Source organism: Furipterus horrens, unplaced genomic scaffold (genome assembly GCF_987537825.1).
Source record: "Furipterus horrens unplaced genomic scaffold, mFurHor1.1.pri manual_scaffold_9, whole genome shotgun sequence".
Classification (NCBI taxonomy): Eukaryota; Metazoa; Chordata; class Mammalia; order Chiroptera; family Furipteridae; genus Furipterus; species Furipterus horrens.
Window position 1 is genome coordinate 48,650,028 of NW_028327179.1, and position 13,157 is coordinate 48,663,184.

The 13,157-nt window shown below is 41.7% G+C and overlaps 1 protein-coding gene across 1 annotated transcript in view; it reads left to right on the plus strand.

The window, feature by feature from the left end:
• GSAP (gamma-secretase activating protein) overlaps positions 1 to 13,157 on the plus strand; it is a 99,940-nt gene that overhangs the window by 57,275 nt on the left and 29,508 nt on the right. The window contains exons 20-22 of the mRNA XM_090287306.1: positions 9,424 to 9,552; positions 10,180 to 10,238; positions 10,938 to 10,969. Coding sequence (XP_090143432.1) covers positions 9,424 to 9,552; positions 10,180 to 10,238; positions 10,938 to 10,969 — 220 coding nt within the window. The remainder of the gene's footprint in view (positions 1 to 9,423; positions 9,553 to 10,179; positions 10,239 to 10,937; positions 10,970 to 13,157) is intronic.

A 13,157-nucleotide genomic window follows, 5' to 3' on the forward strand; every position in this document is an offset into this window, starting at 1 on the left:
AGACTTTCCATGAGGCCTAAGGGACCCACTGTTTACTCTGACCCACACTTGCTTCCATTCTCCTTGATATGACTGCTCTGATAAGGGATCAGGAGAGGGAAAGGAAAATAAAACTAGATATGTGCTTTCCTCCTGTTCTTTCAGCAAATAATTTTAGTTTGAAGTAGAGCACTTTACAAACTTAATATACAGGGGTGAGCAAAGTAGGTTAACAGTTATAATACAAATAAATAATACAAGAATAAACTGTTTTGTGTACTCACAACTGTAAACCTACTTTTGCCAACCCCATATGAACATGTTAGAATGATAAACCAGTTGAATTAGAAGATTGTCACCTGAAAGACAAAAGTCTGCATTGCTTAATAAAAAAACTCCCAAAGAAATTTTTAATATGAAACAAGAAGTATATTGAAACAAATCTCACCCTCAAAGAAATGTCATCGAGAGTGACTTCCTGCCCTGGTGGCTGTCACTCTGTTGGTAGGAGCATCGTCCTGTGACTGAAGGGTTGCAAGTTCGATTCCCAGTCAGAGCACCAACCTAGGTTGCAGGTCCGATCCCTGGCCTGTGTGCACAGGATTCAGTCCCAGTCCAGGTGCCTCCTGGAGGCAACCAGTCGATATTTCTCTCACACATCGATGTTTCTCTGTTTCTCCCTTCCCCATTCTCTAAAAGCAATGAAAAAAAAAATGGCCTTAGATAAGGATTTTTTAAAAAAGTGACTTCCTAGCCCTGGCCAGGTGGCTTTTTTGGTTGGAGCGTCATTCTGTACATCAAAAAGTTGTGGATTTTATCCCAGGTTGGGGTGTGTACGGAGACAACTGATTGATGTTCCTTTCTCACATTGATGGTTTTTTCCCCCTCTTTTTCTCCCTTCTTTTTAAAATCAGTGAACATATTCTTGGGTGAGGACTTAAGTAAATAAATAAGTAAATACATAAAAAGAGTGACTTACTAAGAATTATTTTATCCCTTCTTAAAATATAGTTTTCTCTAGGGAAATGGCAACTTTTTTGAAAGGTTAAAAATTAGCCTTGACTTTATAATGAGAATTGTTAAAACTGTCCTACCACAGGAAGCATGTACAGATTAAAAAAGAGACACAATAACTTAGGTGAAATACAGATAAAAGTTGAAAGAGCATGCCACAAATGGAGAAATATAGTATTATATTTTTATGATACCAAAGAATTTTTTAAGCCAAGCACCTTTTGTTTCATTTTATAAAATGAGGAAGCCTTTTATTTAATCATTTACTAATTAGAGATTATTAACCACCTGACCCAGAAACTGGGAAGTCCAGAAAGGTTAAAGCCCCTTCCCACTTATGATCACTTAGAAGCGAGGGTGTTACTGCAAGTGTCTACCCGGTGTCTAAATGCCCCTGAACAACTGGGAAATGAATAGTTGACACCTGGGCTGTTCTCCGTTTAGAGACTTGTTTATTTAATTATGCATTTTCACTTAAAAAGTTTATAAAAATACTGTTTTAACTGGGCAGACCATGAGTATAACTAATTGTTTAGTGAAACACAAAGACATCTTTTCCTTGACCCTCCCAATACAGACAACCACCATCACTTAAAAACAGGTTTGTTAGAGATTCAAAGTTTCAGTGCAATCACAGTTTAACAGCTGACAATTTTAAAAAATTGGAATCGTTTCTTTGACAAAAATGTAGCATTATCAGAAATATCAGTTGGTTATGTGGGAATTAATAATTGAGTTTCCAATGTTCAGTTTATACATATGTGATGTGTTATAACTAGAAATATATATTTAGTCTTCATCCATAGTTCTTGGCACAGAGCCCACCAAATCCTTATAATTTCCTAAGTGATAAATACTATAGGGACATCTTTATTATGCTATTTAGTGTTTGTTCCCAGTTCCCAGTTCCTGAAATAGCTCCATAACACAAAGGTGAGAAGAATGTCTTCTGTTGTATATAATAAGCCCCTTTCAACCACATCTGAGTTTATGTTAATAAGGTGACATTTGAAAGATGATGGTATAGGCAGCTGAGGCTTGCCTCTTCGCACCTCCACATCAAAATTTCAACTAAAATATAGAACAACCATCAGTCAGAACTGTCAGAAATCAAGTTCAATGGAAGTCTGATCACTATGGAATTAAAAAGAAACCACATCCATTTGAAGGGTTGGAAGGGTGCAGACACAGAATGGGCTGGTCTCTCTCCCACATGTGGTGGATAAAAATTCAGGATGGATATCTCAGGTGCAAGGAGTCCTCACCCAACAGCAAGCCCCCCAATCCAGGGTTCCAGTGACAGGAAGATAAGTCCTTAGAACTTCTGGCTGTAAAAATCAGCAGGGATTAAGGCAGTGGAAGGAACTGCTGGAGTCCCAAACAGTCCCTCTTAAAGAACCCACATACATACTCACTCCCCTGAGCTCCAGCACTGGAGTAGCAGCTTGAAAGGCACCAGTGGTATATGGGGAGAAACTGAAGTGTCTGGCATCAAGGCAAGCAGAGGCCATTGTCTCTTTTCTGGGCCCTCCTCCCACAGAGCCAGCGAGCTTGTGTCATATCTGAGACTCCATCAACCAGGCTAACACTGTTTGACCCGCCTTGGAGATCCTCAGAGGCTCCTCTCCATCCAATTTATGGGCCCACCCAAGCTGCCTTTCCATATGAATGGCTGGTCTGGGCTCCTGCTTCACAACTCCTAAATCCCATCAAACAAGCAACAGTTGGCTTCAGTGAGCTCTAGACCAGGCACTACCAGCAGCCAGCTTAGATTCACAGCTTGGCTTTGCCTGGGAATCTCCAAGCCTAGCACAAGTAGCAGCCATCTCTGATTGCTTTATAGCTCAGGCAGGGTGCCCCGGGCTAAACACCAGTAGGGTCTGACTTTGGCCTGCACCACCCAGGCCAGCGCACCCAGCGGACAGACTGAGTCAGAGCACCACCTACCCCTGCACAGCTGATCCTCCATGGTGGGTTGAGGTTGGTGGTCAGTGGTCATGGCAAGTCCTTATAGCTGATTGGCCTGGGTAAATCCCTCCCATTGACCTGCCAACGTCAACCAAGGCTCAATTACAACAGGAGGGTATACTCAGCCCATATGAAGGGTGCACCTTCAGTGCCCAGCCTGGATGATAGGGAGGCTGTGCTACTGGACCATTACAGGACACCTACTACATTAGGCAATACTACCAAGACAAGGAGTCAGAGCAGATCTACCCAATACACAGAAACAAACACAGGAAGTTTGCCAGATTGAGGAGACAAAGAAATATGGCCCATATGGAAGAACAGAACAAAACTTCAGAAAAAGAACTAAGCAAAACAGAGGTAGACAACCTATCAGATGTAGAGTTCAAAACACTGGTGATCAGGATACTCAGAGAAATGATTGATTATGGCCATAAAATAAAGAAAGAAGTGAAGGCTATACAAAGTGAAACAAACAAAAAAAATATACAGGGAATCAACAGTGTTGGGAAGGAAGCCAGAATTCAAACCAAAGATTTGGAACAAAAGAAAGAAATAAACATTTACCTGGAAGAGAAAGAAGAAACAAGAATTGAAAAAAAAATGAAGAGAGGATTAGGAACCTCTGGGACAATTTGAAACGTACCAACATCCGAATTATAGGGGTGGCAGAAAGATAAGAGGAAGAACAAGAAGTTGAAAACTTATCTGAAAAAATAATAAAGAAAACATCCCTAATTTGGCAAATAGACATACAAGTGCAGGAAGCACAGAGAGTCCTAAACAAGTTGGACCCAAAGAGGACTGCACCAAGACACATCATAATTAAAATGCCAAAGGCCAAAGATAAAGACAGAATCTTAAAAGCAGCAAGGGAAAAGAAGAGAGTTACCTACCAAGGAGTTCCCAAAAGACTATTAGCTGATCTCTCAAAAGAAACTGGGCAGGCAAGAAGGGGCAGGCAAGAAGGAGCTGGCAAGAAGTATTCAAAGCGATGAAAAGCAAGGACCTACAACCAAGACTACTCTATCCAGCAAAGTTATTATTTAGAATGGAAGGGCAGATAAAGTGCTTCCCAGACAAGGTAAAGCTAAAGGAGTTCATCATCACCAAGCCCTTATTATATGAAATGTTAAAGGGACACAATTAAGAAAAAGAAGATAAAAACTATGAACAGTAAAATGACAGTAAACTCACAACTATCAACAACTAAATCTAAAAAGTAAAAACCAAAACAAACTAAGCAAACAATCAGAATGGGAACAGAATCATAGGTATGGGGATCATTTGTAGGGTTATCAGCTGGGAGGGGGAAGGAGGGAGAAAGGGGGAAATGGTGCAGGAATCAAGAAGCATAGTTGGTAGGAACAAAATAGAGAGGGGGATGTTAAGAACATTGTAGGAAAGGGTGAAGCCAAAGAACTCACCTGTACGACCAATGGACATGAACTAAGGGAGAGGATTGTTGGTGGTGGGGTACCGGCTGGAGCGGGGCAAAGTGAAAAAATTGGGAACACTATAACAGCATAAGCAATAAAATATACTTAAAAAAAATAAGGTGACTTTTGAAAAGCACCTAAGGATGGGGACCTGAGACACAACCATGAGATTAGAGGGTTGCCACTTTCAGCCTCATCCCCATTCTCCACCTCCTAAAGTGAGGGTGGCTAGAGATTGAGTTCAATCACCAATGGGTAATGATTTAATGAACCATGCCTTTGTAAGGACACCTACAGAAAGACCCCTAACTGAAGGGATTTGGAGAGCTTCTGGGTTGGATGAACATGTGGAGGTGCGGGAAGGGTGGTGTGCTTGGAGAAGGCATGGAACTCAGTGCCCCTTTCCACATCCTGGCCCTATGCATCTCTTCTATCTGGCTGTTCCTGAGTTACACCTTTTTCTAAAAAATAAACTGTTTTCCTCAGTTCTGTGAACAACTGTAGCAAGTTATCAAACCCAAGGAGGAGTTTCTGGAATTGTCCAAGTTAATAGACTGTCAGAATCACAGGCTGATTTTTTGATGGAATAATTTAGAGCCATATTTAATAATTACATTAAAAATTTCAGCCCATGAAAAATGGCTAAGAGAACTAACCAGCTAAGCAAAGAACAGAGATTTTTTCAACAGATGTTGGGGAGAAGGAGGAATTCCATTTATAAATAGGAGAACTTGCACTTGCACTTGCAACATGCAATCCCCCAACGGAAAGCCTCAGTGAAGCTGAGTCCAAGCTCATACTACTCTCTGCATGGCAGCCAGTAAGTTGAATGACAAGATATTGGGGCAAGGAAAAGTGACTGTATTTGGAAAACCAGCAAGGTGAGAAGATGGAAGACTAGCTTCTTAAAGAATTACCTTGAGAAAGTACAGAATTCAGGCTTCTTTTATATCAAGGGAAGGGGAAAATGGGAGGGGCAAAAGGTGATTGAGGGTAGCAGATATCTGGGCACCAGCAGGGGTCTGAGGAAGATTGTGAAACTTCTTTTTTTCTCAGCCTGTTGACTCTAGTTGACGTGAGTCCAATCATGAGGTTCCTGCAAATTTTTGATAAACAATTATTTTTGTACATACTTCCCTTATCTCCTCAGGAAAGGCACTTTCTTGTAAGGGACTGTTTTTGTAAAGCTCAAGGTGCAAGTGGAATTTCTCTAAGGATTAGCATATCTATATGTAAGACTAAGTGTTAGCCTGAAGGCCATGGGAACAAAGCAGGCTTGGTGTCAGAGAGGCTGAGCATTTCATTGTCATATCCAGGGTTCCAGTCACTATAGCATCTTGGCTTAGTGTGGTGCCTTGCCACCTTTAGGGACTCATAGCTGTTTCTATTTTATTCTATCTGTGCTGGAGATAGTGGGTCATTGTGTCTCTGTGGCCTGCAAGTAAAAGCTGATACTAAGGTGGTATCCACTGCAGAGCTGAGCGCACTGATGCTTTAGCTCTGCTGTTGGAGCCCTGGCATGAGAGTGAAGGTTCTCTCCCAGCTGGCTTCCTCTTCTGTAAGATGTCTGTTAATCAGAAGACCTAGGACTAAAGCCAGAGGGCTGTTTAGAGATGAAGGGTAGATGCTTTTTCCTGACAGTAATTTGCAGATGAGTCTGTACCACAGAGCCTTAAAAAAAAAAAAAAAAATCAGCTGGCAGTTCAAATCATAAATGAGAAACAATCCCTTAATATAACTCTTCTCTCCTTTTGTTCAGTTAATAGTTGTGATGGTCTACATTTGTTGATTACTTTATGTCATCCTAGGAGACAAAATGATTACTTCTCAAGAAGAGACTTCTTTCAAAATCAAAGTTTAAAATGCCCCCTTATGCAGGAAAATGCTTCTAGATCATTCCTGGCATATTTCTGGCTTCTAACACCAAGTCTCCTAGAAGTAGCTAAATTAATGGGTATTTTTCTTATAAAGCCTTTTTTTTTTGTGCATGTTAAAACTTTATAAGTTATGATTAAGTAGCCGGCGATGTGCTTCTTGGGCTGTTGTGGCTTTCACTTTGCTCAGTTATTTCTGATGAATACAGAGCTTAGTACTCAACTAGTTCCATACGTGCTGGTTGACTGATTGGAGTGGTTTACTCTGCTCCCAGGTTGGCTGTAAGGATGTAATTGTGCAGCTTCCACCCCCACCCTCACCCCAATACTGTTTCAGTAGCTAAAATTTTATCTTAGTCTTCTTTTATTCTCTGGATTAATGAGCATGCTGGTGTTAGCTGGGCATTTGAGATCCTTCACAGGTTGGCCCTAACCTCCTCTTCAATGCTGTCTCCGATTACTTAACAACACAATCAAAAGTCTTCCTCAGCCTTGAATCCAGGGGTGTAGATGGAGGAAGATATTTGAGGGTGGGAGGGAGACTGGGGTTCCCTGGACATGCTCAAGCAGTGTTTGGCTGAGGATTAGGATTGCCTGGGGGAACTTGTAAAACTTGGGAGGCTCAGGTCACACACCCCAGGCCAGTTAAATCTCCAGGGGATGGGATCCAGGTAGTTGCTGAAGTTTGGAATCAACTGGAGAGGCAGATATGTATACAACACAGAGAATGAAGTGTTGGTTTCTCTGCTTTCCCCAGTGCTGTGCCTCTGATCTAAACCCTGAACCCACACTTGAGTCTCAAGTTTTCACTCACTTTCTCAGAGCCACACCCGGAACATCTTCTCCTCAATGTTCACTCAACTCAAATCCATTTCATCCTCTGGGTCTCACCTACTAACCAGACTTCCAAATAGACCTTTCAGTTTATAATAATGTCCATGAATTTGTATACCTCAGGAAGTTGCCTCACCTAGCTAGTAGGTACCATGTGTGACATGTGCTACGGATTGTTTTCCTCTGTACTCTCTTAATAGCTGTAGCACAACATTCAGCCCAGTGGCCTCCTTGAAAGACCTGTAAGCTTACATTAAAATATTCTGGGGACATTTGGCTAACAGTGTTTCTTATTTATTTATTTATTTATTTATTTATTTATTTATTTATAAATCTGAAAATTAAAAAAAATAATTTGTTTTGTTTATTTATTTATTTATTTAGAGACAGGGGAAAGGAGAAATAAAGGGAGAGAAACATCACTGTGTGGTTGCCTTTCACTTGCGACCCCAACTGGGGACCTGACATGCAACCTAGTCATGTGCCCTGACTGGGAATTGAACCAGCGACAATTGGCTCGCAGGCCGACGCTCAATCCACTGAGCCACAGCAGCCAGGGCTAGTGTTTCTTATTTAAATGTAAGCTGTTGTTGTTATAGTTTAAAACTTAGCTTTTTTTCTCTTCAAACTGACTGCTTTTGAATGATTTTAGGCCATGGATTCCTTTGAAAATTTGGCGCAAACTATATCTCTTCCCAAAAAGTGCTCATACAAACACATACTCCATTTCATACAGCACCAGGGGGTTCATGAGCCCCTTAGAAGCCTGTCCATGGACTTATTTTACCTGTTTTTTTTTTTTTTTCTCAGATGAGAAAAGGGATTTTTAAAATGGGTGATTGAGAAGGAAGGTAATTTGGGAGAGATCTTTCCTTAGGAGCCACAGTGTGGGTGTGTGAATGGGGTCTTCTGACAGGAGGGTGGCACTTGTTCTGAGGGGAAGAGGTCCTATGACAGGTAGAAGGGCACCAGCATCCCCCACCACCCCCCTCGTGTCTTGTCCTGAGCAAAGAAAGTCTAGCAACCACAACACAAGGTGGATCCTGTGGCAAAGCAGGCAGAGCTAATTGCCGAACTGACCACTAGATGTCACCACAAACCAGTAAGTCTTCTGCTTTTGGCAGTAGAGTGCCTGAACCCAGAAGCAGAACAGCTATCAGGGACCTAACGCTGCCAGATGACGGCAGGATTTGCTTTCATTATTATTATATCTTCGATACAAGGAAGATAAAAGGGTGGATAAAGATACATTCAGTATAGTTAAATGGAAAAGGAAAGAAAAGGTGAATGAGATAGATCAAGTGGGAGTATGACCCGACTCCAGTATTCAGATTTCCCCTAGAAATGATACTTTCTTGGAAATAGTTTTTTGTCTGGGTGATAAGGGAGGTTGACTGGACTTGGCTTTCAGGCACTTAAAACAGCAAGTTATTATTGTGTAACTCACTTTACAGATATTGTAAAATCCATTTGAACCATTTGTGACCATCTTTTCAATAAGTATTTGGATAATGTGCTCTTATTTAACTTAAGGGCACGTTTCTTGATTGAGGCATATTTCATTTCTCTTTTTTTCTTGCATCATAGCCAAGTCTGTTACCATAGCAGGCACTGGCTTACTTTGTTTTATAACCACACATTGCACCTTTGGCCTCAGTCAAATCTTTATAATCACATATTTTTGGCAAAAACATGTGTATCATAAATTTATCTTCATTGATTTAAAAAACAATTTGTGCCTGTATATCCTTCAACATTAAAAAAAGTATTAATTAATATTGCATTTAATTTAAAAATGAACATAATGGATACATTCTTGCTTCAGGGTAGTACATTTATTATATCAATATGTCAAAGACCCAGATATGATGACAACTATTCTATTCTGGAGTAATTTGACAACTGACTGAAACTAGTTCACTTCTTCTGGAAATAAATAGATTTAGTGAGAAAGTAAGCTTATTCCATGTGCTCCAAATTTTATGAACATTCTCTGACAATATGGCATTGTTGCCGCATGTGTTTAACATAGGCAGACCTGCTTAGCCTACATCCAGGGGAGTCATACCAGTTTGGGTAAAAGGAGGTAGGAGAGGAAGTGGGGAAGGCAAGACTCTTTAAGTCTCTCTATTTTAGAATCCCTGTTGAGATGAGAATACCATTCTTCCTGAAAAGTATTCACTTGGAAATGCTGCCCTGTAAGAGTTGAGAAAGTAAGGAAGCTCATGTTTGCAGCAAGGCTTGCGTGGTCCTCCTGGGTAGTTTGGCCAACAAGGCCGATTGCTCAAGCTCACTGATGTTTTTTTCTCCTATAGGTACATAGCTTTAAGAGCTACTGGGAAAAACTGAATGCCAACCTGGAATACGTTAAGTACTCCAAAACACACTTGCGCTATAACAACAGCGTGGTCAGGAGAGAGTGGCACAGCCTCATCTCAGAAGAGGTATGTGTGGGTTCATGAGAACAAAGCAAGAAGCAAAAGCATAACATGTTAGATCCAGGTGATGCCTGCAAGTCATAAAGCTGGCTTACATTTGCCTGACTCTCCCCAATTGCCAGGTACTTTTACATTGTTGCTACTGATCTCCAAATAGGCAGTCAGAGGTGCTTCTCTGATGCTTCTTTAGGTGATGGAACTATTTTTCATCTTGATTGTGGTGGTACATGAATCTATGCATGTGATAAAGTGACACAGAAGTACACACACATTCAACCAGTGCCAACTTCCTGATTTGGATAGTGTACCATGTATAGTCATTTACATAAGATGTAAACATTGGGGATATCTCAGGTGAAGAGGACCTGAGATCTCTCTGTAGTATTTTTGTATATAGTTGTGTTGTTGTATGTAATATATAGTTGACTTGCAACTTCCTGTAAATCTATAATAGTCTTAGAAAAATGATTTTTTAATAATCTAGGTATTTTACCTAAGTGTTTTACCTATTTACCTGGAAAGTATATTTCTTCATTTTGAAACTCTTAATTGTATTATGTTATGTCCTTGATGTGAAAAATGCCACCCACAAGACCTTTATCTTTCATACCTCTGACATGTTCTCACTCCTAGAAAACAGGAAAAAGAAGGTCCAAGGTGTATGTGAGGAATATTCTTGATAATGCAGTAAAGTAAGTAAAGTTTGGGATTATTGTATCTGTAAGATGGTTATCATTTGCAATTATTTCATTGGCTCCTTTTCATGGAAATAGCTTATTTTCCTTGTGTATCCTTTGTTTATGATGCTGACAGCCTCCTGAATGCAGCCACTCAGCCCTTTTCTGGAGTTTGATGCTGGAGTTTCTAGTGGGAAAAATTTATCTGTTAAGCCTTACAGATTTCATCCTATGGATGGATGATTTATAAGGAAATGGTAAAGAAGGCTCTTATTAATTGAGCACTTTGTGGGGGGCGTACAGATAGTAGGCTGATTTTTAAAAATGCTAGTGGATGGGTGAGCTTGCTCTTATTTTGAAAGCAGATTTTCCGGATAGTGAGTCATCTCAGAGTGCTGCAAGTATAGGCCCCAGTCCAACCTCTGGTCTCTTTTCTGTTCCCATTATTTCCAATAACTGAGAACTGCAATTGTTCTAAGTTATTGTCATTGTTTGCACTAAAGGATTTTGAGTTTTGTAATTGTCTAATGTGGCTTTTGCCAAGTTGATTAAAGTTTTTTTGAGGTTTTCACCAGACTGAGAAGTTTCTGCAGTGGTATTATGGGTTTTTAAGTGACGATATCTCTGTAGGGTATTGTGGCTCTCATTAAAAAAATGCAAAAGAAAAAAAAGCAATGCTTCCTGTGTGAATAACATTGGCTAATTTCTTTGTAGGGTGATTTCGAACCTAGAAGCAAGGAATTTGGGTAAGAAAAGACCTGTAAGAAAGCCATATGGATTTCAATCAATGTCTTGTATGTAACTGTTTATCCTTCCACTGTGGCTTAAAATCACTTCCAACAGTGTAATGAAGGCAGCACCCTTTAATGTTTTCCTGTCAGAGTAGCCTGGCTGCCCAGCTCCTTCCATGTGTGTCCTCGCACTAGGACCTTCAGGGACAGCTGCTGAATGTGTTTTTGCTGGAGGGGTCCCTGAGTGTTGGCCTTCTGGTTTTCATTATTTTTTCCTCATATAGTTGATTCAATTAATGTGCCTTCTGGCTGTACCCACAGAATGCACTTTGGAAATTCCCTTGGCTTAGGGCTGCTTTCTCTCCAGCTGTCTGATCACACAAGGGCCTTTGACTTGTGTGCTCCTTGCATTTTGGTTGACACTTGTGCACTCACTGGGCTAGGTCCTGGGGGTGCAAAGATGAGGAGCATCTAGGTAAGCGCTGTGACTGTCAGCGGGGGGAAAAGCATGGGCTTGGAGTCAGACAGAACCAGACTTAATTCCAGCTTGGCCACATGCTAACCGTGTCCTCTTAGGCAAGCCATTTATTCATTTTGTGTGGTCCTGCTCAGCACAAGGGTGAGGTGAAAAGGAGAGTATATGGGGTAATGTTTATAGTGCCTAGTACAGTGCTTGGCACCTGTGGGATACCTGGGGTGGCTGGCTGATCATTAGTGTATGAGGAAGAAATACTAACACATCCTTTCTAAACCAGGTGACAGGTGCAGGGGTGAGGGGCTAGGTCAGGAGAGTCTTGACAAACAAGGGAGACTTGACTGGATGAAACTGGGGGAAGAGAATGCTAAGCACATTCAAGCAAAAGCCCTTCTGTAGTTCTGTCAGTGGAACTCTTTCATGGCTCACAAAAGTTAGTCTATTTAAAGAGCTGTTGTTTTTATATCTCACTTCTGTTTTATGGGCCTGGATGTTTAGATATATGTTAGGTGACCCTAACGGAAATTATTTTATACAGTGTGTTGCTTGTTGCACATCTGCAGCTGTGCACACAACCCACATGAATTGTGACAGTGAACTTGTCAGCCAGCCCACGCAGACAGAGCCTGGGCTCACTGAACAGCCCTAAGGGAACCAGCTTCTGCCACTGTTACCAGGCTGTCCATATCTGAAGCCTGGGGTTCTGTCACCAGCACCAGGCAGCAGCTGTCAGCAGGAGACCTGCCCAGTGCACGGGGGTGTGGATGTGTGTGATTCAGGGCGTTGCAATGTGGGAAATGTTCCTGGTCTGGTGTCCTATTTCTGTGGTGCCCATTCTCCCTTTCCCTGTTACAGCCCCTCCTGCTCCTGTCCTTCAGGGCTGCTTGCCTCCTGTTACTAGTCATTCCTTTTTGACACACTTTTGGGAACTCGCCCCTTCCTCTCATGTACTTTGCTTGTGCTAATTTCCTAGGAAGAATGACATCACTGCCAGTGTAGAACACTCAGTGTGAAAATCAGGGCTGCTGGGCTCAAGTCCTGAGTTGTTTCATCTTAATCATGAAGGTTGTGTAGGACCCAGGTAGGATTTATCCTGAGGTGGCAGGAGGCATCCATGCCCTCCCACTGGAGTTGTCAGCCAGTGTAGATTGGTCCTGTGACCGGCGTTGTGTGTCAGGTGCTCTGGGACAGGAAGGGTGGGTCATGAGGTGCTGTTAGAGGAGTGTTAGGGCAGATCTTCCAGTGAGACTCCTTGCCTGCCCCTCCAGTCTTACTGGTGAAGTGCAAGTCACGGTGGAGAAAACGTCATTCAATTTGACCTTACATGTCACTTTTCCATCTTGATCTAATTACCTTGCAGCCTGATAACTTAGGCCAATTAATGTTATTGCCACAGTAATTGACTGGTCCCTTCAGCTTAGTAGTTCCCGAAGAGACTGAAATTTGGGAGGTCAGAAAGAAGGGAATCATGTGATTTTTCTATCAAGTCCCTTTCCCTGGGTTTACGTCCCCCTTAGAGTTAAAAGAGGGCCCAATTACTCTGTTTCCAGTGAAGCAGAAGTTCTTAGACAGTGGTTTTTGTGTTGAGGAGCAATCAAAGCCAGAGCTTGTTGGTGTTGGAATATATACTTTTTCTTCCTCCCTCTCTCTCTCCCTCCCTCTCTCTTTCCTTCCTTCCCTGACCCTACATCTCTGTTGCCCAGAGTTCTCTTCGAGTCACCTGAGCGA